Source organism: Cebidichthys violaceus, unplaced genomic scaffold (genome assembly GCF_023349555.1).
Source record: "Cebidichthys violaceus isolate CVI_PGR_0920_01 unplaced genomic scaffold, fCebVio1.0.p SCAF_8, whole genome shotgun sequence".
NCBI lineage: Eukaryota > Metazoa > Chordata > Actinopteri > Perciformes > Stichaeidae > Cebidichthys > Cebidichthys violaceus.
Window position 1 is genome coordinate 4,008,625 of NW_027176964.1, and position 16,860 is coordinate 4,025,484.

At 39.1% G+C, this 16,860-nt stretch overlaps 1 protein-coding gene across 1 annotated transcript in view; it reads left to right on the forward strand.

Moving 5' to 3' along the window:
- LOC137865996 (cadherin-12-like) overlaps window positions 1-15,687 on the forward strand; it is a 70,090-nt gene extending 54,403 nt beyond the window's left edge. The window contains exons 11-12 of the mRNA XM_068701613.1: window positions 4,583-4,834; window positions 14,284-15,687. Coding sequence (XP_068557714.1) covers window positions 4,583-4,834; window positions 14,284-14,870 — 839 coding nt within the window. The 3' untranslated portion in view covers window positions 14,871-15,687. The remainder of the gene's footprint in view (window positions 1-4,582; window positions 4,835-14,283) is intronic.
- Window positions 15,688-16,860: the final 1,173 nt, after the last annotated feature.

Consider the following 16,860-nt stretch of genomic DNA (forward strand, 5'->3'; position numbering starts at 1 on the left):
TGTTGGTGGTCACTTTCACCAGGTAGTGGTTCTGTATGTAAAGTTATGTAAAATGTCCCTCTCACACCTATTCCTAACTGGATGCAACGCAGACGAGTGAACATCAGATTGTTTCAGTTTTGAAATAAAAAAAATAATCTCTCTTCTTTTTTTTTCACACTTTATTTTTTGCCTTTTCACCACAGACAGAACACATACATACAAGAAGAAAACAAACAGAACTAAACAAAAAGGGATCTGGATTGCTCTGTCCTCTCAAAGGCATGATAAATCCTGACAAATATTCAGGTGTTCTTATGTAAACATCGTCCATTTGTCCCACTTCTCATGACATCACTCCTCCTGAGCTCTTATTCTGTGAGTTAGCAGTTCCATGTCATATATTTCAGTCACAATTTTCAACCATCCATCTTGTGATGGTGGTTCTATCTTGTGCCATCTCTTTGTAATAGCTTTTTTACTAGCTGCTAGCAGAATTTTCACTAGATACCTGTCTTCTCTTAACACAATGTCTTCTGTCATATTGCCAAAGTAAAGAAACATACATGACTTACGTATATTATAGCCCAGAACATTTCCCCAAAACTGTACTATTTCCGGACATAGCCAAAATACATGGGAGTGGTTTACATTTACTGCCCCACATTTCCTCCAGCATGGTTGAACAATAGACAGACATTTGTTTGTAATTTGAGGAGTAATAAAGAATCTGATTATATTCTTCCAACAATGTTCTCTCCAAGTACGCAAGGATGTTGAAGACTGTTGTGTCCTCCAGATATATAACCATTCATCCTCTGTAATATTCACACCAAGTTCTTGTTCCCATTTCAGTTTTACATAAAATGTTGTATTTCCTAATTTTTCCATCAGATGTTGATATAAAGTCGATATGATTCTATATTTCTTTGAGTTGTAAACTCCTATTATGGTTCTAATTATTCCATTTTCATCCAAGTTAATTTTGTGCTTTATCTCTCTGTTGAAAAAGTACCTTAATTGCAAATATCTGAAGTGGTCCTGGTTATTTAGTGAGTATTTGTCTTTCAACTCCTGGAAACTCACAACACTTCCATCTTTAATAACTGTGCATATTGCTGTTATTCCATATGAAATCCATTGTTTAAACCTCGGATCGAGAGTACCCGGAATAAAATGTCTATCATAGGCTATCCATCGTAGAAGCCTGAGCTCTTCTTCTAATCCATATTTTCGTACCACTTTAAACCACATCTCTAACGTAAATCTGGTGACAACATCCATCTGTTCAAGTAAATCTTTTGCTATATTTCTATCTCCAATAAGGCTTTGAATTTCCCTTCCTTCTACATATTGTTCTAAGTTTTTCCATTTTGCTTCATAGTCATTGGTACACCAATAAATTACTGGTCTAATTTGAGCTGCATGGAAATATGCCCTACGGTTTGGTAATGACATGCCCCTTTATGTTTTTCAATCTGTAATGTTTCGTACTTGACTCTTGGCCTTTGGCCATTCCATATAAACCTTGAAATAACTTTATCCCAGGCTCTGAATTGTTTCTCAGGGATCTCGATTGGTAGTGATTGAAAGAAATAGAGGAGTCTTGGAAGTATGCTCATTTTTATAGTGTCTATCCGTGAACTGAGATCTAGTGGAAGAACAGCCCAGCTCTCCATATCATTCCTAATGTCCTGATCCACTTTAATATAGTTGGCTTTATATAGATCATCAATACTTTTTGTTATAGTTACCCCGAGATATGTCATTCTTTTCGAGCTCCATTTTAAGTTAAGTGTTTGTCTCTGTTTTTGACAAGTTCAATTTATATCCAGCGTAAGAGCCGAACGTCTCAAGTTGGTTAATTAATATAGGGAGGCGTGTGTCAGGGTCCTCTAACTAACAGATCACATCATCTGCAAAAAGCCCAATGATGTGTTCTTCTTTTCCGACCTTTATCCCTTTAAGGTCTTTATTCTGCCTAATTGCTTGTGCCAGAGGCTCTATAAAAATTACAAATAAAGTCGGTGAAAGACAGCATCCCTGCCCGGTAGACCGTTCAAGTGCTATACTATCAGTCAGACTGCCATTTATTTTTATCCTTGCTGTTGGATTTTGGTAAAGTGTTTTATCACATTGAATAGCTTTTTCATTTAGTCCAAATTTCTCAAGTACCTGATACAGAAATGTCCAATTGACGCTGTCAAATGCCTTTTCTGCATCAAGACTTATTAAGGCTGCATTCATATTTTTATGGATAATATGTTCAATTATATGTAGGGTCCTCCTTATGTTATCTTGAGTTTGGCACCCCTTGATGAAGCCTGTCTGGTCTTCATCTATAATATCACTTATAAAGTGCTCATACCTTTTTGCAATAATCGAGTTATATCATTTATAGTCTATATCAGGGGTCACCAACCTTTTTGAAACGGAGAGCTACTTTAAGGGTACTGAGTAGTATGAAGGGCTACTTGTTTGATACAAACTTCCTGAATAACAAGGTTGCACAGATCACCTTTTAATAATAATAATAATATTATATGTGAAGAGACTGTCTGATCACATGTCAATGTTAATTGATACAAAATACACAATCATTGTTAATAGTTATTGTGAGGAATACCTCACAATAACTATTAACAATGATTGTGTATTTTGTTCAAAATATATTTTTTGTACAAATTATCACTTCTAACATTTTTTAGGAAATCATTAACTGTCATATCTTCAAATCATGTCTCGTTTGTACCAACCACTACCTTTGTAAAATTTTTGAACAAATCATGAACTCTTTCCCATGTTTATACAAATTATCAGTTATGTAACTCTTTCACATTTTTAAATGAATCCTATTACATTATTACTAATCACAAAATGTTGGGAAGTCTGGGTCACCTTTGCATTGTGCAATGAAGCCTGCATGCATCTAATTTCACATTCCGTAACTCTGTATATGTCCTTTTTATTCATAAAAAAATAGTCAATTCTAGCATAACTTTTGTTAGGTGCCAAATAGGGTATATAGTCCCTATACCAAATTCTTTGAACAAGGTGTTGATCGTTTTTGTGACATGATTGGTATTTTTCTTATTATGTGTTGTGTCTAGACTACTATTCATGACAATGTTAAAGTCACCTCCACATATTAGTATTCCCTCCGTTTCAAGAATAATGCTATCAAGTAGAGTTTTAAAGACGGACTTTTCACTGTTAGGTGGGGCGTAAACATTTACCAATGTCACTTTTTCATTTTCCAACTTTCCTTTAACAATGCCTTCTTTATCACTGATTTCTTTAGTACATTAAAATTTCACTGAGTTAGATATGAGAACAGTCACACCCCTTCTACAACCCTGGTGAAATTAACTATAAAATGTATTTGTATAGCCAAACCTCTTAAGCTTCTTATGTTCCTGCCTAGACAAGTGTGTCTCCTGTAGATATATAATCTGTGCCTTATCCTTCCTTAATTTTGTCATTATTTTTCGGCGTTTAACAGGGTTATTCAAACCGTTCACATTCAACGACAGTATCTGAATATTATTCTCTATCATTTTTGTTTATAAAGTCAAGTTGCAATCCGTACCCAAACAAAAAACAAAACATGAACATGAACCAAAAAACATTAATCGAACAATGTGACTTCAAAAAAAAAGGATGTAACTTGCCATCCCTTGGATTCCCTGTTGGTGGGAGGAGGGTAGAGTCCCTCTTTACTGTAGGGGCCCTCCCTAGTGGTGAAGAAATACCTAGTAACTGGTATTCCACCTAAACTAGAAGTGTCCAACATTCAGCGCAGACATAAGGTGCGTCCTCCGTCGGTTTCCTAAACATATTTAAATGAGTCGTAAGTCTTTCTAAATGTAATAGCTGGGGGGAAAGAAATGAGTCAGAACACATTGTCACACTCTTTGCTGGAGTTTGCTCGCTCGCCGTATGTTAGGAAGAGCTGTTATGCTATATGTGTCAAACTCCTGGGTCTTCCTTATGAGTCTGTTACTGCAGCATTTGTTTTTAGTATTTGGTCTGGTGATATGTTTTTCTTATCGTCAATAAATCCCAAATTAATAACAAGTATTTTATTTGTATCAAAGCCTGTGCCATAGAGCTCCATTGTTCAAAAACTATGAAAACACATAAAAGAGCCACAATTTTTCATTCCTATGAACACATGACTCAGTCCCACATAGGGATGTCACCAGAACAAAATTCTGAAAATATCACGGTTATGGAAATTTAGTTTTTTTTATGAGAGGCTTGTTTGAAGGAGATTTTTTCACATCAATGTAAGATAGATATTGGAGATGGAATTATGACCTGTTTAACTTTTTAAAAACTAGCTCGAAGCGTTTATTGTTTTGTTTTAGTTGTTAACCGTGGTATCACATTGGCTATCGAGAATCATGGAATTTCACTGGTATTGGTATCAACTACACATTTTCTGGTATTGAGACATCCTTAATTCCACATACACCAAATTTATCGAATGAAAGAAAAAATAAAATTAAAAAAACAAATGTCAGAGCTTGGGCATGACAGTGAACATAGTTTTCATCTGGGATTTGTCAGCGATGTAACATAACCCTCTGTTGGTTTTCAGACAACACCGCTGGCATTGTGTCTCGGCGTACGATCTACCAGCAGCGGTTGCAGGATGTGTATGTCCTTCCTGTTGTGGTTGAAGACAGTGGTTACCCCGCCCAGAGCAGCACAGCCACCCTCACGATCCGAGTGTGTTCCTGCAGGGGAGTAGGCTCGCTGCTGAGCTGCTCAGCTGAGGCCATCTTCCTGCCTGTGGGCCTCAACACTGGAGCTGTGATGGCTATCCTGCTCTGTGTAGCTCTGCTGATAGGTAAGCTCATCTTTCTATTATAATATGATGATATGATGAAACACCAAACACTGTTCATAGGCCGAACACCAGCTTATTATTTCACCTGCCAGCCCAGGTTCAGTCTTTGACAAATATTTGGGTTGTTCGCTGACTCCCGTGCACCTAAAACTAAAGGCTGTGTTGCACAAGACCTACATTTACAGAAGCAGTATCAGATACTATCGTAGTTTACTTACAGCCGTGTGCCAGTACATTGTCTGTTCATGGCTTGTTTACTACAGCTATATGTATACAAAATAAACAATTTTGCTGTGATTTAATTGCAATAAACAAATTAAAAGGATGCTGAAATAATAACAACATAATGATGCCGATTTGTAAAAAGTCTGAATTCATGTTAGTCAGATCTATCGCAAGCAAGCAAGCAACTTTTAAAATGCTTGTTTTCTGAGTTTGATTCAATCAGTGCTAGGGTTTGTTAATATTGTACTCAGTCAACACTCAAAATACTGTCATATAGGCGTAAATACGGCAGCATCGTTATTGTTTGTACCATTTGATTTATACACATACATCAATACACATAGAGTTGTCCGGTCTCTGTACTAATATGAGTTATCGTAGAACTCTGGGTGAACACCTAAGGCTCCAATATTTTTTTCCCTCCATTTCTGATTCAACGAAGTCAGGATGTCAGTGATGACAGGAGGAAAAGCTGACAGGCTTTAAAGAAACAGAGTCACTCAAATTTCTCGCTCGAGTGAATACATGGTGAGACAAGTTTTGCATATTCGCAAAGTCATTCACCTCATTCAGTTTCAGTCCTGGTTTGTTCCTCCTCTGTCTAACCATGGTCTTGCCTTTTACGTTTTGTCTGCATTTGGGTTGTATGTTATCTTTAAGTAATTTCTGTCCACTAAAATTGGTAGACCATTCACATTTCCCATAATATTTTCACACAAATGAAAGCTGCTAGTCAGCACTTAAACCACATACATATTTGGTGCAGTGTGTTTTATTTTAACTTACCCTGCAATGTCCCCAACTCCTTCTATACCACATTATTAATAGGGTTCACAGTAGGACAATTCAATTTCAAAAGTGGGCCAAATAGAAAAATCACTGTGGGTTTGTGCGCCACACAGAATACTTTGTAGATGCAATAAATAACTTGAAGACTAAAATGGTAATAGATAAATTACTGCTAAACTAAGTGCATCCCTTTTATTTCACTTTGATGATAACTTTACATCAATGCATTTGTTGGACAATGAATACACCGCTTTATTACATGATGCACTTGGTAAAAAAAGCTCTGGAATTTTTTCATCAACTTAACATCTCATTGGCTCTGAGAGAGACATTTTAAAGCTTGTTGTTAAGTTAGCTAACGCAAGCTTCTCTGTGGCCTGGCCAGCCCAAAGTGCAACAGAGGCTTGACTGAGCGATTGGCAGGTGAGGAGTGGGTGTAATCCTGTTACAGCCTATCACAGCAATATTTAACATTGTCTCAGGCAGCGGTATTCAATTAAAATTCAACGAGGTCCATTTGTGTAACGTTAATGTAACGTAGCGTAGTGTAGCTAATGTAGCGTAGCATAGCGTAACGTAATGTAACAAAGCATAAGGTAATGAAACGTAACGTAATGTAATGAAACGTAACGTAATGAAACGTAACGTAATGTAATGAAACGTAATGTAATGAAACGTAATGTAATGAAACGTAATGTAATGGAACGTAACGTAGTTTAAGGCCACAAGTTGAAAAGGACTGGTTTAGTCTAAAAACGTTTTTAGACATTTTTTATGGGGGCATTTTGCGATGACTAACTGGACCATGACATACAATGTTTCTGTTAATGTAACTTTTGTGACCTTGAAAAGAATATATATATTTTTTTCCCGACTATACTTCTTTCTAGTTAATTTTCATTTCATTCATTGAGTGTAATTTGTAAAGTCTCTGGCTTGCAGCTGGTGATGAGGTGAATGAATGCATGTGATGTAACACTAGAGGGCATCAACAACCCAGAACAAGCCTCTAATTATCACAGGAAGGTCTTTTTTTCTTCTACCATCTCATTTTATTTCTGCCTCTGTTACATAACCACCTGTCCAACAGTGTTAACACGCAGGGCCACGTGTACATGCTCTCATGGTGTGTCTCAGTGTGTGTGTGCATAAACATGTGTGTTAAATTACAGATAAAGCTACTATGAAATGGAAGCAGTTTGAAAGCAGTTCTTTATCCTGCTCTCACAACTGAATCACCCCAATCATGAGAGTTTGTGTGTGTGTGTGTGTGTGTGTGTGTGTGTGTGTGTGTGTGTGTGTGTGTGTGTGTGTGTGTGTGTGTGTGTGTGTGTGTGTGTGTGTGTGTAGACTGACTGATAGCATGGCAGAGAAGAATCGCAGCCTCCCGAGGACATTGTGCCTTCTTTATTGGTGTCCTCTGTAGAGAGGGAGGATAGCTGAAAGAGGACACAAAGGAGGAGAAGGGAGGTTGGGCTAATAGCTGCTAACAACACCTTTTTCTCGAGGCTTTTCCTCTCATATGCCAGGATGGCAATGTAACACTTTGCTGTAGAGGAAGAGGCTTAAAAGCAGGGCTGAAGAAATTATTGTATGGTGTTGATTACTGAAGTGTTACTATCTCAATATTTGTGCCTAAAATGGCAAATCTAAAAAGAGTATATTTTTACAAAGAAGGTTTCCTGAAAAAGGTACAATAGAAAATTGACACTGCTGGTACATACCAGAACAAAGGGAGAGATTGTCTTCCTGGAGAATGGCATGTCCTATGGCTTTCATAACATCCTCTTGGTACCTTCAAGGCAGAGACACAAGTACAGCAGGCGGGCTGGGGAGGACTAGGCCAGAAGATAAGAACCTGTCCATTGACGAAGAACATTTGAAAAAAATCCAGACAATAGGACATCAAGATCAGACTCAAGCACTGAAGCAGTTAGTTTAATTTGAGACCAACCTGTTGATTATTTATTGAGTTATTGATTAATAGTTTAGTCAATTACATGCAAGAAAATAGTGTTCAGGGACATCACAGTATACGGTGATATGAAACATAGAACTAAATGTAAATGTTTGGCATTTTTGCTTGATCAATGACTGAAAAAGATTGATCAATTAACACAAGTGTTATTAATCTAATAATCAACTAATTGTGCTGGTATTAGACTCAAGTAGGGAGGACGGAGGCTAGAATGTATCTAACTAATGTATAAACCAAGATCTCTCTGTCTCTCTGTCTGTGGTACGACCTTCACATATCCCGAGAACCGTTCATCCGATCAACTTTACAAGACCCAAGAATGTGCAGTGTGGAATTAGGAATAAACTCTGAATAACCAGGCAAACAGCGCTCTGTTCAGCAGCAGCCTCAGCATGTTGTCTGCAGTGGGCATTGACTCATTGACTGCAGTTCACATTCGCTGATGATTCTGGATAAGCTAACATTACAACTGAACTCTTCTTCACTTCCCTGGAGTCAAATGAGCATTGAGCATTTGGTTTTCCACAACAGCACATTGTGGACAAGCCTTGCACTAGTGAAGTGCTGATGCTTCTTGTGCACAACTAAGTAAAGTCATGCATTAGACAGAAAGATAACACAAATATACAGTCTAAAAGCCACAGCAGTTAGAACAAAATACATTAAACCTGGACAAAAATTAGAGAAATGATTTTAAAAGAATATTTCAAGCATTTCAAAATATGACTGACTCCCGAGGGCAGGCAGTTAAAGCACAGCAGCTCTGAGCGTAAAAGCCTATTAATTCACCTTTTCTGAAAGGACTTTGACACCATCAGAAAGATGTTCTCCAAGTCGCAGGCTACTTTAGGCTTTAGGCTCAAAGGGTTTTAGAACTTTGCTGACCCTCAATTAGTAGCATGACAATAAAACCGATCCAGAAGTTAACAGGGGTCATTATAGGTCATGCTCTGTTTCTGTCACCTAGTCTTTTAAAAGGGCTGCAGCTCTTTGGCAACAGCTGTTGGATAACAACAACCCAAATAACTGAGGCATACATTACCTTCTTACAGATCAACAGAAAAGAGGCTGAAGGTAACATGACTGAACAACCCTCTTACCTGAATTCAAAGCTAACATCTGAATCAAATGCTACATCAAAGGCTAAACTAATCTTATAGTGACGAATATCTAGCTACCCTGTTGTGCCAGCTCCAATTTCAACCAATTTACAAGTTTTCTTGTTGAAAAATTTAGCTTTAATGTGATTTTCATAAGGTTCCATGACTTGTCCACAAAGGGATTTGAAATACACATAAAATTGTGATAATTTTTATCAAATTTGGGGTGTGTTATTTCACTTTGGTGTAGCAGAGGTGTTCCTGGTCAAAAATGCCCGCTCATTAGAAATGAATAGGCGAGAATACAGTTAGTGTTTAAAATTTAGTTCAGTAAAAAGTCCATTTAGCAGATGTACACACTTCCTCTACCAGACCTCCACTCGAATGTACGTTTGAGCACACAAACACACACACACACACACACACACACACACACACACACACACAAACCTCACTCCCCTTCTTGGCTTCCTTGACAATCCCACTGAAACTTTTCCCCAATAGAACTTTTCTTCGTTAGAATCTTTCCACACCTATTGGCATTTCAAAAAACAACATAGACTTTTTCTCGCAGCTCTAGTATATAAAGATCACAGTTAATTCTGTGGCAGCACAATGACCAAACGGTTTTCTGTACATGAGGCTCTTGATCATTGAGGAGAGGCCAGGAAACTAACAGTGAAGATTTGTAGGGGAGGAAGTCATGATGAAGACAACGCAGATCCAGATCTTTACTCTATATACCACTCTATGTACCACTATATACACATTTTTTAAAACAAATGTCTTTGTTTAAACTTTGACACAAAGTAATCTGTGATAAATAGCACAATATGTTTCTTTTGAGTATTTGTTATAGTCAGTGATCCATACACTGCTTTTTGACTCAAAACGAGTCGTATGAGCTCAGGTCAATGAGGCCTACAAGCCTAAAAAAATCCTCTATTAAAAGATCTAACACAACATAAGGTTATAACATTATGGATTTATAGTCCGCTATAATGGACCAGGAACACCATATGAAACAAACACAACAGGGGCTAGTATTGAAGATCAAACAGACCATCCCTGAAGGCTCTAGTACAGTGGCCGACTCACGTCCTTTAAATACATAAGTATACAGACCATCCACACTATAACACTTACAGCCCACAACAACCCTCACAGCCTACATAATTGTAAACCCAGTGCACTTACATGTTACATTGCATACATACTATTTACAAAGAGTGATCAGTGCATGTGGGAGCGTCAAGTGGGACTGCTCTGCAGGTTTGTTAGAAGGAAGGAGAGACAACAGGTTATGAGGAGGGTGGCTGGATCAATGGTTCAAAGAGTTCAATGTCAGTTCTACTCCTATTCTATGGCTATGGTTTTGACGGATGACCCGTTGATGGAAACAGTAGTATAATTCCCTCAGGCTGTCCCAAAGTCCCTCACTGATTTTTTCTTATTGAGATCCAAGCATATTGTAGAAAGTCACCATGCTACAGAGCTACAGTATCTTAACTCTGTAGCTATGGCCATCATGTCTATCAGCAATTATGTTATTATACCCACCAATTACTGACATTATAGTCATTTTTTTTTTTGACAACTGGCGACATCACTAAAACAGCACACTGAGGTCAGAAACACAAGCAGCCATCAAAGCATAAGTTTACCTAGGTTATCTGAGCCACTTTTTTCAGAGGTGAAACTTAAACCTGAAATATCTCAAAATAATCCCTCAATGGCAGAAGAGAACTGCAGTAAGTACTGTGCTGCATGTTAACAACCAGTCTGGTTGTCTACTGTCTCGTTTAACTTCTTTGTACGATTTAGTTCTCTGATCTCAGCAATTCACTACAATCAATCCTACAATCTTAATTTGCCTAGGATTAATGATGGTCAAAAGGATAATTAAGATATAGAAGTTACCTAGGTTCTCTACCTAGGTAACTTCTATATCTTAGAACCCTGGTAACTCATCGGGTGGAGCAATTTACCCATTTAGTCCTTAGGCAGCAGCCAGGTTTGGAGTCCGGCTAAGGGTCCTTTGCTGCATGTCTTCCCCTCTCACCCCTCTCTTTCCTCTCTCCCACTCTCAAAATAATGCAGAAATGCCACAAATGTGTGTTAAAAAGAAGGGACCTGCGTTTTTGGATACATGAGACATTTGTGCTTTATCCTTGTAGAAATGAACAAAGTTAAACTTCAATGACTGTATTTGTGATCTCCAAGGTAAAGGTTTTTTGATCTGAAGCAAAACTGATCTGATCTGTGAGTAGGGCTCAGAAGGGCTGTATGTTTGTTTGTAATGATAGAAAGTAGTGTTCATTACAGCCTGCAGAGATCCCCCCCCATCCTCCTTCTCTAATGCTAACACAGTGTTATTCTCCCACCCACAGCAGAATACAGTATTGTTGCTGATCCTGCTGAATCAGAAACTAATGATTTCACATTATTCTGCCATTTGTTATTATACAGTATATTGGATTGTTTATGTTGTCCCTTTTGTGTAAATGTCTTCCGCATGTAGAACTATTTTATTATGCTACAACAAACAGAATATTGGCTTTAACTTGAATCACAAAGGCAGCTAATAAACAGCATTTTTCACAGACAGATCGCAGACTGTGTGTTCTCTTTTAAATTCCCCTCTGACCGACTGTAGTGCCTGTTATTATTTCTGGAAGCGTTGTTGGTTCCTTTTTACAGTCCTCGAGTGTACCGTACTGTAAGTTCTTCTTTCCTCCAGCAGCAAGCAGCCCAAAAGCCCCGATGCAGACATGTCATGGTTTTCTATTAAGTCTCCAAACGAGCTGAGCATGCAGACACAGCATGCTATGGCATATACCAGCAGCCTCCATTAACCAGCTCCTAGTCTACATCGTGACCTTGTTTAGTTTCTATAGCACATACCCCAAGGGATGTCGTTCTGTGAACTGATCTGCCTCACAGATCTGCCTCACAGATAGATAATGGAAGGAAGTATGTGTGTGTCTGGGGGGCGGGGGGAATCTTCTTAAGTCTGCACATGTACCCTCTAGCTTTTCATAAATTGGTGAGCTGTTTAAATAGTCAGGTAACCTGTCTATTGCCTATCTATGTTTGTTTGTAAGCTGTGAGGTCAAGATCGAGAATTCCTCACATTGATTTAGCACTGACAACAACTAGGTTTGTTATGCCAAGAGGACAGGAAGTACAAACGTCTGAGAAGAATAACAAGATTGTGACTGAAATTAACAAAATGCTCATCATTTTACCAACGAAGGCATCTTTACGGAAGTGCAACAATTTGTGCTATAATTTGAATATAAAACAGAAAGATCACCTGAGACCAACAGAAATACAGCATTCAAACATCTGAAACTCTGTGTCTTTTGGAAGACAGCTGTCTAATAGGGCTGCTGTGTATTGCAGTAAGCAGCAGCAGTGGTGGCATTAGCCAGGTGGAGGCAGCCTCACAGGGCACTTTAGATTCATTAATTGTCTGGTTAGAGCAACAGCCTTAGTTTCCTTGCTTCTGCATTGATTATATAGTAGTAGACAAGACACAATGAGGACAGATGAAGTTGGAAGACAGGATGAATGAGAGAATAAATTAGAGATAGAGAAATCAACCAAGTCAGAGAGCAAAAATATATTCCCTACAATCTACATGTATTTGTAACATTTTTATGTGATGACACCAGAGCTAACTTCAGATTCACGACCAACAACCCGTGGTAATAAACAGGAAGTATTCCCACATGGAAACAAAAACAGTGCTATCAGTCATTTTAGGCAAAGAAACCAAATTATATCCAAATTACTGATATATGCAATCACTGCAGACACATTGAAGGATATTTATTAATTAGATTCTTCAACTTGTCTCACATTTTCCTCAGGTCACTTCTGTTACTAACTTCTTCACTTCTAGGTGATTCTTTTGGGTCTGGTTTAACATGAGTTTAACATCTTTAATGTTCTAATACCCAATAAGCTGACAATACTGGCAGAGAGCTGGTGTTCTATTGGTTATCTTGTATTTCATCTTAATCACAAATGTTTAACTACCATTAATGTTGTTACTCAACTGTCTTTTGTCAATGTCTCCTAGCTTCTGCAGAGCTGTTACTCTGAACTCAAGTACTTGCCATAGTTGTTGCTTCTAAAGATTTGATAAAAGAATCTTCCACTTAGTCTTATTCCACAGCTTTCAGCCTCCTATCATGGGATTCCTTCGTGGATGGAGTTGTTGTCATTGTGTGAGCCAAGTATGGAACTTTATGGCTTTCTTTTGACAACTGAGCTATCTCCATGACAACTGAGTGATCTCCATCCACTGAGAAAAACCATGTGATGTGGTTGATTATTTTAGATAAACGGGGGCTTTAAAATCTAACCAATTATGAGTCATATACAGTATATATATATAAAACTCTATAATCGTCTACAAGAACATGTTTTTGTGTAATAGGTGTACCTGGGGAGACAGCATGACTTGGATTGCATCAGAAATATTAGGAATACATATCCTCAATTTGTCCATAGGGTTGTGTGTTAATGTCAAAATGTGAGAGTGTGGGTTCACAGCTCAGATACGAAACACAGCAGAACTGTAAAGAGCAGTCCAGGACAAAAGAGCAATCAATGCTTTGTACCGAGAGAAATGTAGACGTGAGTGAGCAGTAGGGCTTCCTCTTCTCACCATCTTCAAAGCTGCTCACGTTCAGCGTTGGCAGTTTGTATCCCTCACATACAGACTCCAACAGACAGCAGGGCATGTTAGCCCGGATCTGACATGTTAGAGCCTGCCATCTGAGGATCCATCAGCTTTTCCAATTGTTACTGACTTGATAGTACAGCGAGATATGCAAGTGGTCCTATTAAATATTTTTAACCAGAAATTGTTAGTTAGTCACCAACTGAACGCACTGTGACGCAAAGAGAAGTTCACCCATATTGGCTGCCTGCATTGTGGGATGTAGCAGGCCAGTGAGGCCAGTGATGTGAGTCAAAAGAACAACAATATCAAGTTAAAACAAATCTGGATGAAATTGGCCAGGAAGCTCTACGATAGGAAAAAAGAAGACATCCTGTTGCAGTGGTGTGCCATGACGTTTGTCTTCGATACATGTGGATACATGTCTGTGGTTGAGATTATTATTGTAGTTTCTTCTGTATTTTCCTTGCCTCTAAGATTACAGATACAAAACCAAAATCCAAACCTATGCAGTCAGAATCATTTAATAAAAGATGCTATAATCACAGAAACTGTCAACATACATATTTTTAAATGAAAAATCAGGCAGAAAATACTGAGATTTATAATGCTAAGATCGCAAATTTTCAAATAACTCATCATTTATCATCCTTTTGTCTTGCAGTCATGGCAGCATTATACATGGGCCAGAGGCGCCAGAAAGAGAAGGACACTCTGATGACATCAAAAGAGGACATCCGTGATAACGTCATTCACTATGACGATGAGGGCGGCGGCGAGGCAGACACGCGCGCGTTTGACATGGGCACTCTGCGCAAAACACACTCACAGCGAACCAGCACTCACAGCAGCAGCTCCAAGAAGGAGAAAAATGGCTATGGAGACGGGGTTCTGCTGCACCTCAGCAGCCGCTGTGACGACGTCAGGTCACCTGACATCCATCGTCAAACAGCCAGTGTAATCGTGAACAACAAACGAGTGACTGAGGGCGATGCTGAAATGATCAGGGAGTTCATTGCACAGCGGCTGGAGGAGAGTCAGCAGGGTTACACCGCCCCGCCCTATGATTCGCTGGCGACCTACGCCTACGAGGGTGATGGCTCAGTGGCCGGCTCGCTCAGCTCCATAGAGGAATCATGGGTTATTGACAATTCCGGGGATTTTAGCTCCCTTGGTGACTGGGGACAGCCGTTTAAAACACTGGCTAGCATCCTGGACAAACAGCCACCGCCTCTGACTGAAGAGAGCTGAGAGGGAGTTGGACAGCAGAGAGACTATGGCCAACTTTTCTAGACATGATTTGTTTACTGTGACAGGCACTGGCTGTCACAGTGAGGACGCTTTTTAGGAAGCTGTCCATGTGAAGTAGAGTTGTGGCCCGGTTAGCTAGAGAAAACAGAATCTAGCTACAGATGTGTGAACAGGTAAAGTTTATGGTTCCTCAAAGTGCCTGAGGTACTATATGTTTACATGTATTTTAATTAATGATAGTTAATAAAAACATTTCCATCTGATGTGCTGATTTCTATATCAGATCCTTAAGTCTCATCAAAACATTTCCAACAGTGGTCAGCCGGTACTTGACTTTTCCTCTACTCTACTATGCAATTTGGTACGGACATACAAGTCCATTCAGGATGAATTGATAACTAGTCCTCAAGGGCCACCTTCAGGTCCACATTCAAGTGTGTGCAATACTTTGTCCTAATATTTGCAGAACTAATGACATTCCCATCAGTCTCAGCTGTTCTTGTCTTTAGTGTGAATTAGCAAGTGTTAGCATATTAATATGCTATACTAAGGTGGCGATGTATTAGCATATTAGCACTGTCATTGTGAGAATGTTAACATGCTGATATCAGCATTCAGCTCAGTGCTGTACAGGACAGCCTCACGGTCTTGTTTCTGATTTCACACCAGTTTAGGCTTCAGAGAAACATTTAGGTTCACTATCTTGGAAAACATCTGATATCAGATATCTTAACACTCCTGCTCTCCTTTTCTGTGAACCAAGCTAAATAAAACAGAATAAGTGGAACAGAAATAAAAACAGATGGACTTGATTTTGTTTTATAAACCCTGAGTCATCAGTCTGGCAAATTAATTCTGTATGGAGGGGGGCACATTGTCACATGTCGACACTGATGTGTGGGCCGTGCACTAATTGTTCCTGTTTGTGCACACTGGTCATGGTGCTGTTGTAAAGCTGCTATGTCTAACAGGATAGGTGTCTTACAGTGATGAACCCACAGAGAATCAACACCAGCTCTGCAGCGTTATTGTTTCGGTTTGGTCTCGCTCTGATCCACCTTGCCTCCAGGAGCAGGCAGCTGTTTTCTTGACAAATTTAGTGACTAACCAGGTACACCACATTAAATGATGCTTCGCTACACTAAAGCTAATCCAGAGACAAGTAGCAAGCTAAACTACATGGCAAAAATAGTTTTTTTATATCACATTTTTTATTTAGTTATCTGATTGGCAGTTTTGAAATGTTTTATTTTTATTGAGCCCACTCTGTAGTAGCTGTATCTACATACATTTCAAGAAAAACATTTTAACTTTAGATTTTTGTTGTACCCTCTGCTCAATGTTAAAAACTACAAAAGTAAACAAACTTTTTAACTTTTCCTCTGTTCCTTCTTTTTTCCCCATCTCTTCCATCCTGTCCTGGATTTCAATCAGGAGAGACAAGTGATTGAAGTTTGTTGCTTAGACTCTACAGTAGAGACTGTAATGGAGGGGCGTCTGCCCTGAGCAGCAGCGAGAAAAACCCCCAGAGTCCAGACACTGGTGGTGGCGGATGATGGGGCTTATGAGATGATGATGAAGCTGATGAATCTGTGAAGACTGGATGGAGATGAGGAGGTGTGCGTACTAATTATAAAAATTCCCTTTGTAAAATTTAAAACTTACAATTTAATAAATAAATGCACTTCAGCTCCTGCTGCCAGACTGTCTTTTACGTACACACTAGGTAGCCTAGCTTGTGCAGCTATCGTCAGCTAACATCTAACTTCATTCATTCAGCAAAATTCATGCAAATATGCTACACTGGCTGAAATCGGGGAAATTGGCAGGTGGGACATCTGAAGCTATCAGTCATAAAAGAGGAGAGTGACAGAGAGAGAGTGAGGAATCGGAGGCGAGAGAGATGGAGAGGTGCGTTGGGGAGAGACCGGGAGTAGAAATCGAGCGGGAGTCAGAGAAAGATGAGACGGAGGAGACCGAAAAGGAGGAA